The sequence below is a fragment of the Megalopta genalis genome, chromosome 13 (assembly GCF_051020955.1).
Source record: "Megalopta genalis isolate 19385.01 chromosome 13, iyMegGena1_principal, whole genome shotgun sequence".
Taxonomy (NCBI): domain Eukaryota; kingdom Metazoa; phylum Arthropoda; class Insecta; order Hymenoptera; family Halictidae; genus Megalopta; species Megalopta genalis.
Genome location: NC_135025.1, coordinates 11,986,633 through 12,004,568, shown reverse-complemented (window position 1 = coordinate 12,004,568; position 17,936 = coordinate 11,986,633). Strand labels below are relative to the sequence as shown.

Genomic DNA, 17,936 nt, shown 5'->3' with positions numbered 1-17,936 from the left:
TGGATGCAGCGTTCAAAGAATAAATAAAAAGCATAGAGGAAATTTAGAAACAATATTTTGGGAAATGTTAATTGTTTCATTGTTAAATAAAATTGTTCCTTGTTCTATCATTGACATTTTGACGACTTTGGATAATTACTCTCCAAGTAAGATTTTTGAAATACATCTTGACAAAACAAAAAAGCATGTAAAGAAATTTTATGACGTAACGTAATTTTATAACAGAAAAATGTTAATTACTTCGGTGTTAAATAAACTCTGTTCTTTATTTTGTCTTTGAATTTGTCCTTGGATAAATATTTTTCAAATATGATTTTTTGAACAGGTTATAAAAATATTCGAAGTAAAAACAGAAAGATACAAAGTAATTTTAGAAACAATATTTTAAAAAATGCTAATTGTTTCACTGGTAAATGTAATTGTTCTTTATTCTATCTTTGACATTTTGACGACTTTGGATAATCACCCTCCAAGTAAGATTTTTGAAATACATTTTGACAGAACAAAAAAGCATATAAAGAAATTTTATGACGTAACGTAATTTTATAACAGAAAAATGTTAATTACTTCGGTGTTAAATAAACTGCGTTCTTTATTCTATCTTTGAATTTGTCCTTGGACAAATATTTTTCGAATATGATTTTTTGAACAGATTATAAAAATATTCGAAGTAAAAATAAAAAGATACATAGTAATTTTAGAAACAGTTGTTGAATAAAATCTCTGTTTATTCTATCTTTGTGAATTTGTCTTTGTATAAACATTCTCCAAGTGAGACTTTCTGGATGCAGAGTAAAATTAAAAAGCTATAAAGAAATGTCAGACATTTAAATGTTTAATTTTAAACATTCTTCAACTATGATCTTTTGTACACATTCTGACAGAAACATTTTAGAAATATGTTCCGAATGCAATGTTAAAAAAGTAAAAATAAAAATATATAATATAATTTATCCTACCTTTGATTTTGTCTCTGAATAATCATTCACAAAACCTTTATTTCTCAAATAGATTAAATTAAAAAACATTTACGAAACATCGGAATCGATGCAATGTTTACAGCAAAACTCAAACGTGTAAAATAATTATAGAACATGTCCATGAAAATGTCAATAATTTAACCATCGAATAAAATTATTCCCCACTTCGACTTTAATTCTACATTGAAATGAATACTTTACTTCAAAATTTATACCGTAAATTCTCCCCAATTTCCCTTCAACTTGTAAGCGAAAATGGACAATTCGGGAAGAGGAGATACGATTATTCGAGCCTCGCGACCCATTTTTATAGTTGCCGATTGTCAACAATTGCAAAAACGACGCGCAAAACTCGCATAATCGTAGCTGCTTTTCCCAAAATGTCCATTTTAGTTCACAAGCTGAAGGAAAATAGGGAAAAATTTACAGTACCCCGGCCAGATCCTGATAGAGACGTTCAAAGAACATCTCCAGGATGCACCCATCCCCGAAACGCGGACATTTCAGCTGCGAAATAAAATCATTCCGCACTTCATCATCTTTGCCATCGTGTTTGCACGAACGTTTCTCAAATAGACACCGGCAGAAACGTAGCAAGGATGTCTCGTGACGAAAATCAAACATGATTCTTGCGCGACACTGGAGCTAGGAATGGAAGAAATTCGACAGGAAAATAGTATAAAATGTCGATTGAAGAACTCACTTAGCTTCAAGGGCCAGAGCAAATACGCCGGCGGCTTCCGGTGCAGCGGCTGACGTCCCGCTGTGCGTCCTGGTGCATTCCCCGTAGAGGTCAGTGGTGGCCTGGAAAAAGCGAAGAACGACGTAACTACGTGGCCTCGGTTAATTAGGATAAAGCGTTTCCTAGCCGAAATTAAAATTCACCAGTTAACCGGTCCACCTCGTTATGGGAATGCCCGCCATTTGCATTTAAATGGTAATTGCGTTGCCCGGAGATCTTTCGCGTTCGTGTCCGTGCATGCTAGTTTGCTTCGACTGTTTAACCCGATCATTATCGCTGCTTGTTCTAGGTGTTAGGCGCGATCTGATAATTACTGTGGGATCGATCGTTATCGAGGCTAATGGTCGATTTGTAAGTAGGATGTTGGGCGAATTAATTAGTATATTTAAGTATTGTAGTTGAAGTGTTGTGGTCAAACTGTGACAATGGAAATGCGATAATTGAAGTGGCGCAGGTAGAGTGTTATATTGTTGTATTGTTGTAATTAAAGTGTGATAATTAAAGTGCGATAATTCAAGCGGGATAAGTAAAGTGTTATAATTATATTGTTATGGGTAAAATGTTATAGTTGAAGTGTGATAATTAAAGTGGGATAGGTAAAGTGTTATAGTGTCATAGGTAAGGTGATATGGTTAAAATGTTATGGTTAACGCTATAGTTAAATGGTGATAATTAAAGTGTGATAGGTAAAGTGTTATAGTTATAGTGTTATAGTCAAAATGTTATAGTTAAAATATTATAGTTAGTGCTATAGCTAAAGGGTGATAATTAAAGTGTGATAGGCAAAGTACTACAGTTACGGTGAGATAATTAAAGTGTAATAAGTCAAGTATTATAGTTATAGTGTTATAGTTAAAGTATAATAATGAAAATGTTATAATTAAAGAGTGGTGATTAAAGTGTGATGAATAAAGTGTTACAGTTAAAGTGTAATAATTAAAGTGCGATAATTTAAGTGGGATAAGTATAGTGCTATAATAATATTGTTATAGTTGAGATGTGATAGTTATAGTAGGATAGCTAAAGTGTTATAGTAATAATATTATAGGTAAAGTGTTATAGTTAAAATATTATAGTTAGTACTATAGTTAAAAGGTGATAATTAAAGTGTGATAGGTAAAGTATTATAGTTATAGTGTTATAGTCAAAGTGTCATAGTTAAAATATTATAGTTAGTGCTATAGTTAAAGGGTGATAATTAAAGTGTGATAGCTAAAGTGCTACAGTTAAGGTGAGATAATTAAAGTGTGATAGGTCAAGTATCATAGTTATAGTGTTATAGTTAAAGTATAATAATTAAAGTGCGATAATTTAAGTGGGATAAGTATAGTGCTATAATAATATTGTTATAGTTGAGATGTGATAGTTATAGTAGGATAGCTAAAGTGTTATAGTAATAATATTATAGGTAAAGTGTTATAGTTAAAATATTATAGTTAGTACTATAGTTAAAAGGTGATAATTAAAGTGTGATAGGTAAAGTGTTATATAGTTATAGTGTTATAGGTAAAGTGTTATAGGTAAATTGTTATAGTTACATTGTTATAGTCAAAGTGTTATAGTTAAAATATTATAGTTAGTGTTATAGTTAAAGTATAATAATGAAAATGTTATAATTAAAGAGTGGTGATTAAAGTGTGATGAATGAAGTGTTATTATAGTTAAAGTGTAATAATTAAAGTGTGATAATTTAATTGGGATATATATAAATATAGTGCTATAATAATATTGTTATAGTTGAGATGTGATAATTATAGTAGGATAGATAAAGTTATAGTTATAGTTATATATATATATATATATATATATATATATATATATATATATATATATATTTATAGTGTGATAATTAAAGTGGATAGGTAAAGTGTTATAATTATAGTGTTATAGCGTTATGATTAAAATGTGATTTATGGTTATAGTATTATGGTTAAAGTGTTATAATTATAGTTATAGTGTTAGTGTTATAGTTAGTTCTATAGTTAACGGGTGGTAATTAAAGTGTGATAGCTAAAGCGTTACAGTTAAAGTGAGATAGGTAAAGTTGTGATAGAGTCACTGTACGAGGATACATTCTCGTTGAACCGTTCAAAAACGTATTGAGGGCAAACAATTTATTTATACGTATTTCAATCCGATTGAGAAATAATACCGCAGAAATAAGTACATTCACCCTATTGTGTTCGTATCAAATTCAGGATAACAGGTCAGCTGCTTTTGAAATTGTCACAGATTTAACGGAGCCCATTGTGAGGTGTTTCATTGAGTCGGATAAATAAGCGGAAAAGAGGAAGCATTTAATTAATGGAAAACATTGCACGTTGCACGGTTGCAGAACAGTCCAGCGCACACAATCCATAACCACCTGGTCAGGGTGGTGTAAAATGTTTCCTCTCCGGCCATGGTACATTCACTTTGCTACAGGTGCGCTTTTTGCATCTTTATTCGACTACTTTCCTCGCAAATTACATTTTCGTTCGCAACGTTTACAACCACTGAGTTCCGTTCCAACTTGCCAAATGATTTTTACGTCGGAACCACGCCAATTTTATTTCCAATGCAATTCGTACTTCACTGTGCGCGACAGTCACAAAATGATCGATTGAAGAAACGAGAATCGAAAGAATGCGAGCCTTTAGAATTCCTTCGGCGATGCCTTTGAAATAGTCTCGAGTTCCTAGTCTTCGTTCAGCTGCGGTGAAAATCTGATCGTCACGATTCAATGCGACGAATCCCAAAAGAGCGATTAAACGCTCCGCTTTGAAACGACGTAATTTCTTGGCTCGCGGTCATGCGAGCCATCGGAACCGGAAAAATTTCCGCGTTAAGAAAGTTTGCATTTCGCCGGCGATAAAATGGCGATAAAATGGCGTTGTTGCCGCGAAGAACTCGCTCTCGCGTCCGGTCTTCGTATCGGCTATTTTCAGAATTTTATACGTGCTCCAACGAATCGCTGAGTTCGTCGAAATTACTGCACTTCAGTCGTCTTAACACGTTACTGACTGGCGACGTGGTACGACATCTTTTAATAAATAGTCTGCGGATTTCATGCATCCATGCTAAAATTTCACAAAAATGTTCGTGCGTCCTCTTTGATTTATTAAAATTGCTAAACTTGAAATATTCCATCGGAATGGTCCAATTATCCAGACTTATCCAAATTTATCCAATTTCCCAGAATTATCCAATGCCAGGTACAGTTGGGTTTTTTATAATGATATGTTTCACATCAATATTTTTTTTCACAGATTTTGTGTCGGGCTTTTGAAAATAATCGATTTAATAATGCGAACGATTTCATAATCAGCTGATGTTTTCTCAAAATTCTGAACTGGCAGATCAATTTTGTTGAATAAATTGCAAATTTGTCTGTCAAATAAATTACTTGCAAATTTATCTGTCAAATAAATTACTCGCAAATTTGTCTGTCAAATAAATTACTTCGAAATTTATCTGTTAAATATATTACTTGCAACTGTATCTGTCGAATTACTTGCAATTTTATCTGTTAAATAAATTACCTGAACATTTATCTGTCAAACAAATTACGCCGCAAATATATCTGTCAAATAAATTACTTGAACATTTATCTGTCAAATAAATTCTGTGACCGGATTTGAAGTCAGCGTGTTATTTATATAATAATGACAATATAACAGAATATAATATAAAAACCATATTAATAAAAATCGTATCGTTTAAATAATCGCGTGCTCCATTATTCAACGAACAAACATTATTTCTACTTGTGTGAACAGTATACTTTATTATACTTAAATTTTATTACACTTGAACAGTAAATTAAACTTTGCTGTAAATTAAGCTGATTCAATTCTTCGCTATCTTGAGCACAATCTCAATAATGCAAATTCCAAAAACTCGTTACCAAAAATACGGGAGCAAACACAGAGTTCGCTGAACTGTCCTGCACTACGGAATCTCGTTTTCGGTGCACAGGATCGTCGACACGATTCTCTTTTATTTCCCCGATAGCTCGAGCGTGAAATTCCCTTAGACGAGAACACGGTAGGTTGGGGAAAATCGCATGGACCGTGCTAGCCCATAAAATCTCGGCTATCGCGCTCGGAAGCCCGCAAAAACCGTAGAGAATCTATCTGGGAACGCGCGTGCGACGTCGAACAACATCCATGAACGTCCAGTTAACGACCTCGACTGTTACATAAAAGACAGCAAGCCGATCTTGCAGATTTTCCGCAACAACGACGCCAACTTTCACGATCCACGCGCTGTTTAGCCGCGTTTTAAAATAGTATAAGCGTGCAAAAAGGCCGAAATATTTCGAATATTTCCATCGTTACGCGAAACGTGCGCAGGGAATGTTCGATATTTTGTCTCGCTGTTTGCGGTAGAAACTTTTTTTCGATTCTTTGTGCTTTCATGTGCACGATTCTGAAAAGCGTCACTGATTTTAGATGATTTTTTAAGGATCACAAGGATCTATGTTGATTTTGTTGATTTTATCCCACGCGTCATATTGTTTTCATATCTCCGACATTATTGTTGCATCGTCGTTCGGATGAATAAATGAAATATATAGTTGTAATTGCATATGTAAGAGTAATAACTGTTACATTATTATATTTATTATACACTGCACAGAAAATTATACCTTTTTGAATACAAATTGGTTAATTTTGACTGACGACAACTCCGCGAAAAATCATAGCTTTTGTTTTCAATTCAAACTTGAAACCTCTATTTTAGAACAGTGATTCTAGTTTTTAGATTTGATGCACCATCGTCACTGCAATCCTGTAAATGTGAGGCCATGTTTTTAACATTGAAAATTGCCAAGTTTGACGAAGTGCACGGGCTGTGTCAAATTTTTCTCAAACATACTGTTTATAGTATTAGGTTGGCAGGAAAGTAATTTCGGTATTTCAATGTGAAATAAGACTCAGTTTTTTCTATACAAGAAATGAACTTTAGTCGGTCAAATATTTTTTATTCTGTTCGATGACCTTTTGCCATCTTTCTGGTAACTTCATGATTCCGTGATCATAAAACATCTGGTCCTTATCAGTAAAAAAACTCGATCAAGCGCGATTCAAGGCTAACGTTATTATTGAAATTTTTACCATTTAAAAAGTTTTGTAAACTTCGAAATAAATGATAATCCGATGTTGCAAGGTCGAGGCTATATAGAGGATGCGATATCACTTCCCAACCAAGCTCCAATAATTTTGTACGTGTTGCTAAAGATGTATGAGGCCTCGCATTGTCGTGGTAGAACACGATTTCTTTGCGATTTGCTAACTCTGGCCTTTTCACTTTAATTGCTTACTCCAATTTCATAAGTTGTTGGCAGTAAACATCTGAGTCGATCGTTTGATTGCTTGAAACCAGCTCAAAATACACAACACCTTTATAATCCCACCAAATTGACAGCATGATCTTTTTCTGATGTAATTCAACTTTCGATATGGTTTGCGCTGGTTCATCACGCTTGCACCATGACCTTTCTCAATTAATGTTACTGTAAACGATCCATTTTTCATTACCAGCGATAATTCGTTTCAAGAAAAGGTCGATTGCATTACATTTAAAATGCGTATCGCAAATACCGATTCGTTCTGTTAAGAGAATTTCTTTCAATTCATGCGGAATCCAAACATCGAGCTTCTTAACAAGTCCAAGACATCTTATGTGATATTCAATTGTTGTGTGCGATGCATTTAACCTTTTTACAATCTCTCGTACAGTTATACGACGATTCGATTCAATTATGGCTTTGATTTTGCCATCGTCAACTTCAGAAGGTCGACCAGAACGTTGGTCATCTTGAAGTGAAAAATCTTCGGAACCAAATTTTTTGAACCAATTCTGACACGTGCGTTCTGTTGAACAATCGACGCCATAAACTTCGCATATCACTTTGCGAGCTTCGGCCACTTTCTTGCCTTTATGAAAATAAAAAAGTAAAATGTATCGAAAATGTTAATTTTTGCACTCCATGTCAAAATTGACAGCAAACTATCAGTTGTAAACAAAACTACGCGGAATTTGTTTCTATAGTAACCTAAACGTGTCAACTACCAAAGCTGAAGAAAAATTTCTTTCTTGCCAACTTAATAAAATAACGAACGTCTGTGATTTGAATACTCGTTTAGTACAATGAGAATGTTTGATTTATTTGAACTTGAGTTATAATATATATTACAATGACATTAACAAAAGAATGACCATGACAAAACATAAAGCTTTCTATTGGTGCAAACCGAAATTACTTTCTTGCCAACACAATATATACACACTCTTCCTAGTTAGTGTCTCCTTCCCGCCTACGCAAGTTTCTTCAGTGCTCGGTGACCGAGGGAGCCGGTCAAGTGCCGTAAATTATTAATAACGAAGTATAATTGTAAGGGAAGAGGAAAGACATACGGCTGCGTGGGCAGAAGGGAGGGTGAAGAAACAGGGATAAGCACGAGGGGCGAGCTCGACGGGCAGGGGTGAAAATTGTGGTGAAAATTGTGGTGAAAATTGTGGTGGAAAGCGTTTTTTTATTTGTCCAATCGTTATAGTCGTTCGTTCCGTAGGTCAGATAAGAGATTACGATCGGATCGTCTCTATTCAGAACTACGTAACTTCTTTGTAATTATCGTTAATTTATTTTTGGTCTCTGTTGTTGCTTCGTCTCTAGTTTAACGAAGCTGCGATATAGCTGGATACTAATAGAAAGAAGAAGGACCGGGTGCAAAAAGAGAATTATGGTGTTCCTTCGTGTCTGATCAGTGGTATACTTAGACTACTGTCGCACATTAGATGTTATATTACAAGCTTCGAAGTCTGTTAAATGACATAGCTACACTACTTGATGATAGATCAATGTCTGTTTTCAAGCCTGAAAAATTACAGGGTTACACTAATTGATAATTGATTTTACATCGAACGTTTTTCAATGTACTAATCCGTGCAATGGTTAGATTACTTGCTCTTACATCGAACATTTTCCACAGTCTGATCTATGGCACGGTCATACTACTTCCTCTTATATCGAACATTTTTCACGATCTGATACACGGCACGGTTATACTACTTGATCTCATATCGAACATTTATCAGAGCCTGACCCATGGTACGATTATACTACTTGCTCTTGCATAGAACATTTATCACAGTCTGATCCATGGCACAGCGGTACTACTTACTTTTACATATGAACATATAATAAAATCGATTCTATGACAAATTTTTAGATTAACTTTTTCATTCAAACTTACATTATCATAAAAATTGCACGAAGAGAGCTCGTCTTATTTTTACTTGTAAAACACACTGTCGAGGTATGCACGGAGAAATACGGAAGACCCGGTATATCGGCAGATTAGCCCTGCTAGCATATCTCGAGCAGGGTTTCTTTGTTGTCTAAAGAAAATTATCGATAAAAATACAAGCGGACCGGTGCGTCATAGAGGTCCGTGGCTCTCGAGGAGTTGCCGCTCATCCGACTTAAGAGTCCCGATAGAGAGGAACGCGTCCCAAGATATCGGGGTCGGTTCCCGAGGGCCACCGCTGCCATCACTGGGGATTATCTCGTGGAGGCGGCCTGGAATCCTCAACTGTGGACCACAAAAGCTTTGCTGGACCCTCGTAAACTTTCTACTCGCGGCTTTATGGACGCTCATCGTCGATCGATCGACGGAAGCTTGTGCACGGTGAAAAGCAGCGTCTCTCTCTCTCTCTCTCTCTCTCTATCTCTCTCTCTCTCTATCTCTCTCTCTCTATCTCTCTCTCTCTCTCTCTCTCTCTCTCTCTCTCTATCTATCTATCTATCTATCTATCCATCTAGCTAGCTAGCTAGCTATCTTTCTATCTATCTATCTATCTCTTTCTCTCTCCATCTGTCTACAGTGTGTCCCAAAATTATTGTACAAGCGAGAAATGAGAGATTCTTGAGGTGATTTGAAGTAACTTTTTCCTTAGCGGAAATGCAATCCGCAGCTTTCTTTAGGAGTTATTAACGAAAAACAGTGACCAATGAGAGATCAGATCAGCTGGCGCGAGGCAGCCGAGCGGCCATTGAGCGGAACTGAGCTTCGACCGCGCGTTGGGTCGACCGCTTCGCATCAGCTGATCTCGCCTCTCATTGGTCACTGTTTTTCGGTAATAACTCGTAAACGAGGCCGCGGATTGCATTTTCGCTAAGGAAAAAGTTTCTTCAAATGACCTAACGAACTCCTCATTTCTCGCTTGTACAATAATTTTGAGGCACCCTGTATGTATCTATGTATCTATTTATCTATCTATCTATCTATCTATCTGTTTATCTATTTATATATTTATCTACGTATTTATCAATCTCACTGTCTATTTATTTGTCTCTTTCTCTCTCCATTTCTCTTTTTCTTTCTTTCTCTCTCCCTCCCTCTCCCTCTCTCTTTGATTCTTCACTTTCAGCCGTCCATACGGCCACGTGGGAACGTCTTGCGAAGGCGCAAAGATTGATCGGACGAAGTCTGAGCACACATCTGCCGCGAGAAACCAGTACACTCGTCATCGAGAATCCCACGGGAACCGGCATATTTACCATGCCGTTCTCCCAGATGGCCTGTCGCGAGACAAACTGTGGATTTTGCGCACTGTTTAACGTTCGCGAAGCCATTTAGGCGACCACCGGCTGGGAATACGCTGCCAACACCTTCGGGGAATGACAGGCAAGTCATGCTGGGATTTTTGTACGGTCAGTTTTTAATTGCCGATTTTGATTCGACTATCTCGTTGGAATTCCGCCTGTGTAGCGAGATAATACTAGAATATCCAATACAATACTAATTTCCAGTCGTACGGTCAGAGTTGTGCAGAATTACAATCGAATTGCTCAGGGGACTATAATTACAAAGTAATTCGTTTATATCGTGAATCAAGAGCATTGTAATTCGTAACTCAGATCACCATTCAAACAAATTACAATGACATTGCTATTCAATTACATTGTATATGAATAACATTGTATTTCAATTACATTGTTTAGGAATTATATTTTATATGATTTACATTGTGTACGAATTACATTGTATATGAATTGCATTGAATTTCAATTACACTCCCTATTGAAACTTGCTACTAATTGAATTGACTGAAAAGTTTGAATTACGCGCGTAATTCTCTCTCAATTAGAACGTAATTGAAATACAATGTAATTCAATTAGAACGTAAATGAAATACAATGTGTAATTCTCTCTCTCAATTAGAACGTAATTGAAATACAATGTAATTCAATTAGAACGTAAATGAAATACAATGTAATTCTCTCTCTCTCTCTCTCTCTCTCTCTCTCTCTCAATTAGAACGTAATTGAAATACAATGTAATTTAATTTTGTAATTGAACTACAATGTAATTCAATTATGTAACTGAATTACAATCTAATTCAATTATGTAACTGAATTACAATGTAATTCAATTATATAGTTGAACTGCAATGTCATTCAATTATGTAATTAAACTACAATGTAATTCAATTATGTAATTGAACTCTACAACGTAATTCAATTACGCAATTGAACTGCAACGTATTTCAATTATGTAATTGAACTGCAATGCCAAGGTTGTGTCAAGATTACGTGTTCAGTTACGTAACTGAATTACAATATCATTGAATTAGCACAACTCTGCGTACAGTAAAGTGCCTTATTCGTTTCATTCAAATAAAGTCGCTATTACATTGTAAAGTATCCAACCGTGTTTCACTTAACAGCCCAATTTCCAACAGATAGGGTTTGAAAATTCTTTGGGGAATTGTCAAACGCGGATCAAGACAATTCCTCCGAACGGAGAATTTACTGTGCTACGATGAACTGTGCGAGAAAAAAGAAATAGCAAGGGATTTCCCACGATTTTCCTTTTCAGGAGATCTCGGACGAAGAAGCCGTGTTCGTCGAATGACTCACGTTTCACGGGATCGAGGAGATGTTGATTTCTACCGAACACGATCTCAGCAGAGAGACCCGACGTGTTCGCCCTAATTAGGCGTCCTTTGTGAGGCCATTAGCAGGGGAGCCTTTCCACCGGTTGCAAGCCGCGCCTCGTCGGAAAATGAATCAACTGTCCGATCCCTTTGTTCTCGAGAATCCAGGTCGTTTGGAGAAAGGCTTCGACATTACCGGATAGCCTCCACGTTCAATTCATCATTTATTTTAAGGATTGTCTCGTACATTCTTAACTACCCGCTAATTCGTTGTGTAAGAAGACGTAATTGTATATACGTAACTGTTTTATGTAACAAATTCATACAAGAGTTTCATGTAAGATTACAATGGAGATTTGCTTATTACGAAATAGAAGAAAATTCAACGCGTCTGGCAAGCGACGTACATATACTACTGTGCGTCTCATTTTGTCATTTTATTCCATTGGATCAAATGCTGTCATTGTTTAGAACAATTTAATATCATTGTCGTTATTTTAACTTCTTCCGGAGCAAAGCAATCAGTTTCCGAAATGTTTGTTTGCGACTGTTCAAGAATTATTTTTGCGTGAATAGGAGATAAACCCAGTTGTTAGACTCGAGAAATTTATTCAAGTCTTTCCCATGAAGTTTTTAGAACCATATTCGGAATATTCTCAGACTAGAAATGTTAAATAATAAAAAAATGAATAGTTACTGATAGAGGAAAACTGTTCAATATTTTGTATTTAATATTAGCTGTACATATTAATGATGGCTAGATGAAGGTATTTCTTTAAAATTCTGAAATTTGTACTATTCTTTGTCAATTTTGTGTCAATTCAATGATAAGTAAAGAAAAATTGTTCAGCCTTTAATTTTTAATAGTTTTCTATCAACTCCACTGGTCATTATTAAATAAAGAAAATTTGTTCAGTATTTAATTTGTGGTATTTTTTAGCAACACACAATTCTATCGGTCATTGCTAAATGAAGAAAAATTGTTCAGTAATTAATTTGTACTACTTTCTAGCTACTCTAGCGACCAATGTTTAATACCAAAAAAATTGTTCAACCCTAAATTTCAAATATTTCCTATCAACTTCAACGGTCATTGCTAAATAACGAAAAATTGTTGACCAATTTATAGAATTTTCTACGAACTCTACCGGTCACTGCTAAATAAAAAAAAAATTTGCAATTTTCAATTTTTAATATTTTCTGTTAACTCTATTAAATATTGCTAAATAAAGAAACATTGTCGATCCTTTAATTTATAGTATTTTCCATCAACTCTTCCGGTCGCTGCTAAATAAATAAAACTTGAAATAAAACTTCAATTTGAAACATTTTCCCTTAATTTTATCAGTCGTTACTAAAGAAACAAAAATTGTTAACTATTTAATTTTTATCAATTTTTACCAATTCTACCGGTAATTATCAAAATAAAGAAAAATTGTTCCGTATTCAATTTGCACTATTTTCTATTAACTCTATCAGTCATTGTTAAATAAAGAAAAATTGTACAATCTTCAATTTCAAATATTTCCTATCAATTTCAACGGTCATTGCTAAATAAAGAAACATTGTCGATCCTTTAATTTATAGTATTTTCCATCAACTCTTCCGGTCGCTGCTAAATAAATAAAACTTAAAATAAAACTTCAATTTGAAACATTTTCCCTTAATTTTATCAGTCGTTACTAAAGAAACAAAAATTGTTAACTATTTAATTTTTACCAATTTCTACCAATTCTACCGGTCATTATCAAAATAAAAAAAAATTGTTCTGTATTCAATTTGCACTATTTTCTATCAACTCTATCGGTCATTGTTAAATAAAGAAAAATTCTTCAATCTTCAATGTTTTTTATTTCCAATCAACCCGACCGATCCTTGATAAACAAATAAAAATCGTGGAGCTTACAATTATCAATATCGCATGCACCGTTCCGTTAAACGGCGACGAAAGAGAGAAAAAACGTAGAGGACCTGAAACATTGGACGCAAATGCCGGATGTCGTCACGGTTCCCAGGTTTCCTTGCCAACGAATCGAGAACAGGCAAAGCCCGAGGCGGAGATCTCGGACAGCGCGGGTTTAGTGTACTCGTCCCGAAACAATGAGTTCGAGGGTCGGTCGCAGTGCTCCACGTTCTCGCAAAGATCATGGGAATTTGCATGGACGCGGGAACGAGAGGCGAGAAAGATAGTGCAGAAGCTCGCCGTGGAAATACCGGTCCCGCTTTTATTCAAATCGGGATCTCCCTCGCGCACAGAGATCCCCGGGCCGTGTTTGCATGGTTAATTTATTTTTATCCGCCTCCCTCGCGTTCTCCTCGAATGCGCCCTGTGCATCCGTTGTTCTCGTGTAACAACGTGCACGCGCTCGACATTTTATCTTCGGCACCGGTTGTGTCAGAAATATTTCTCGAAACATTTTTCCTCGGACGAACTTTTCCTTGACTGTTGAGATAATTATGAGACGATTGCGATGGAGACACCGAACGTTTGCTACTTAATTTCGAAGTTAGCGTGCCAGTGCTTTCGTTCGATTTTCAGTATTCGTGGCTCACAGTTGAAATTAGTGCTGTTCGAAATTTCTCGCAGAAGGAACATTATCGAAAATCTCGCTCAGGATTGATGCACTGGGAAGTTTCGAATTATTACGTCTGACTTTGCAGGTTGATTCGTCATTTTACAATTGAGCCGTTGAACACAAAAACCATGTAAATCAATTCTTTTGCTAGGCTAATGTAATGTTATTAATTCATATTTATTTGAATATTTTGTTCGATTGTTTCTTTATTAGTTTAGTAGTTCTTCATTATATTAATAATATAATAATAATGATGATATATAATATATATTAATATAATAATAATAATAATAATAATAATAATATATTATATAATATTATATTATAATACATATATATATATAATAATATTATATTATAATATATATATTATAATTTAAAAATTTATAAATTAAATTAGAATAACTCGAATAAAAATTAAGTTTTCGAGCTAAAATTTGTAAATATATATCAATTTTTAAATTTATAAATTAAATTAATATATATTATTATTATATATTATATATATTATAATCGAAAACTTAATTTTTATTCGAGTTATTCTGATTTCAAAATTTATAAATTAAATTAGAATAACTCGAATAAAAATTAAGTTTTCGAGCTAAAATTTTTCCTGCCGCTTTTCTATAGTCCTAACGCAACAAGAAGGCACCGTTACGTTTAAATACCCCCTCTTACTAGCTGCAGCAGTGGGGCAGCTAGTAAGAGGGAGGGGATGCAAACACAAAGGTGCCTTCTAGTCGCGTGAAGACTATACATGACACTGAGGAAACCTGTGTATGGAACTTTCGATCCGACAATTTTTTGACAAAAAAGATAATTTCTTTTAATAAAACAATGAAAGCTGGAGAATCAATTTCTGCATAATTCGATCCAGTGTAAAGAAATGCTACAAAAATAAATATTTCAGAAATTTCATCTGAAAAATTATAAGTGCAGTAAATTCTCCCTAATTAATGGTCAGATTGTGCAGAAAAATTTGAGAAAAACAATTTTAGAAAAACAGATGCGATTATTCGAGTCTTGCGGCCCGTTTTTATAATTGTTGACTATCGATGACTATAAAAACGATCCGCAAAGCTCCAATAATCGTATCCTCTCTTCCCAAATTGTCCATTCTCGTGTACAATTTGAGCGTCAATTAGGGAGAATTTACTGTACTTGGTTTTCAGCTAAATGGTCCCTTTGATGTAAATTGTTGAATAAACTGGTTCGACGGTGCACGTACCGTGCCGTTATAAAGGTCTCACAAAACGTTAAAAAAACGCAGCGTCCATGCTTTTATAAGTCGTTGGGTGCCGGTAACCTTTAACAGCCGCTTTCAGCGTTAAAAAATTCGATGCCGGAGTCAACGAAGTTACGACTACCGTAATCGATAACAACTTAAGGCTCTCCCAGTGGCAAGAAATCTCCTGTTCAGCTGCTGACAGGAGCGTTAAACCGGGATGAAGCATTAACCGGCCGTTAGGACTCGTTTTTAAAGTTCACCGCCAGAGGCGGCCGCCTCGACTCGCCTCGAAATTGCAACGAAACTTTCCGATTCTACGAAAATGTCGCGCAAACGAAGAATCCACCTTTCGAATATAAGGGACGCTTTAATAAATCCCTGGCTCGAATCCTTCGAAGTCGAGACAAAGACAGAGAGAGAGAGAGAGAGAGAGAGAGAGAAAGGAGCGGCGGGAGATTTACGGCGCCTCGAAACTTTCGGGAAATGTCTCCGAGCTCGGGGTGGAAAGTTGGAACGTTTCGGAGTCATTAGGATCGCCTTGAGACTTTAGATTCTCAGCTAAGTTGGAATTACCGGGTCCCTTGGAGAGTGGCTTCGAGTCTTTCAAACAGGATGAGGAATAAGACGAAGTCTTTCGCATAAGATGGATTCGTTCCTCGAAGCTTAACAGAGTAGTTACGACCGTTGGATTCGTAGTAATTTCATTCAAAGAACGATGAACTATAAATATTCAACCAGTGGAAAATACCATTTTACACTAATTTCTCAAACATTCATATCAATTCTACAACGTTTACTTCATGTTCTCAATTCTCAATAAAATAATCTCACACAGATGCGCACGCGCCACTTCTTGCATTGATATTGACATCAGCAACCAGCAACATTTTCTGAAACAATCTCACGCAAATTACTGCGAGATTACTGTTACTAAAGTATTTGTAAATACGTCTACTATCTCGAGAAACGATAGCAATGATAACTAATATAACAAAAACGTTGTTTTCGTTGCCGAAAAAGTCGAGTAGCAGTAAACAATCATTCGCGCAAGGGTCACTTTATACAGCTGTAACTTCGCGAAGAAAAATTGCAGCCTCGATTCTTTTCTCTTGAATTAAAGGGGAAGGATCGTACTTCGTTCGACTGCAAACGGCATCCCGGAAAAATATTCGTCGAAGTCCGTGCACTTCGACAAACTTGGCAATTTTCAATGTGGTCTTACAAACATGGCCTGGTAAACACGGTCTCGCACTTACAGTGACGACGACGCATCCAACTTAAAACCACTGTCTTAAAGTAGAGGTTTTAAGCTTCAATTTGAGAGGAAGATCATCGTCCAACGATGATTTTTCGTGGAGTTATCGTCAGTCAAAGTTGGCCGATTTTTATCGAAATTTGTTTCCAAAGTTGGTTTCCATTTTGGGAACATTGTTCACGCAGCAGGCGAGAAAGTATTGGAATACGAAGATCAAGATAGTCAAAATCGTTGTGATTGGTTAACGAAGAAGCGAAGTTAATCGTGCGAGTACTTGCCACGCCAATTTTAGGGTCCTTGGCGCCGTTGCTGAACGTCGAAGCGAGGGTGCTCGAACAGCTCTCGTCGTAATGCGCGTTCTGGCCGTCGTTGATGGCGCTGTTAATGCTGACAGTCCACATGCTGGCCGCGTATCCGTCGCAATTGCAGTCGTCCTCCTCGCCACCGTCCCCTGACGCCCACACGTAAATATTTCCCAGACCTCGCCGCCCCTGGAAACAGAAAAACCGTTTGCAAAATTTATCGCGTTCCAGCGTGTGCGTCACAACCTCTCCAGAAAACCTTTTTAATCCTTCGCTGTACTTCCAAGACAATATTTCTCAGAATCTATATGTTCGCTAGTGAAAGAAATATTTACATGCTAATTAATTTTAAATGGACGGAAAATTCGAAGAGGCAAATACAATTTTTAGAGTACGCGACTTTCCCCCGCGACTGAAAGAAAATCAACGAAAGTTTCACTTGGACAATGCGTTGTCAAAATTTTTGCGATTTTATCGACGTAGCGACTGAGGGTCAAAATTAACGTATATTTTTTATTTAATGAAAAGTATAGAAATAGGACAAATTAATTTTATGTAGAAATTTAGTCGATGCTTAATTTTAGACAGAATTGAACAGAATTGAACAGAATTGAACAGAATTGAATAGAATTGAACAGAATTGAATAGAATTGAATAGAATTGAATAAAATTGAATAAAATCGAATAAAATTGAATAAAATCGAATAAAATCGAATACAATCGAATAAAATCGAATAAAATCGAATAAAATCGAATAAAATTGAATAAAATTGAATAAAATTGAATACAATTGAATAAAATTGAATAGAATCGAATAGAATCGAATAGAATCGAATAGAATCGAATAGAATCGAATAGAATCGAATAGAATCGAATAGAATGGAATAGAATCGAATAGAATTGAATAGAATTTAATAAAATTGAAT

General features: G+C 35.5%; 1 protein-coding gene across 1 annotated transcript in view; it reads right to left on the bottom strand.

The window, feature by feature from the left end:
* amon (prohormone processing protease amontillado) overlaps nt 1-17,936 on the bottom strand; it is a 133,956-nt gene that overhangs the window by 26,993 nt on the left and 89,027 nt on the right. Inside the window, exons 7-8 of the mRNA XM_033478077.2 lie at nt 16,987-17,199; nt 1,684-1,784 (exon numbers count right to left, since the gene is read on the bottom strand). Coding sequence (XP_033333968.1) covers nt 1,684-1,784; nt 16,987-17,199 — 314 coding nt within the window. The remainder of the gene's footprint in view (nt 1-1,683; nt 1,785-16,986; nt 17,200-17,936) is intronic.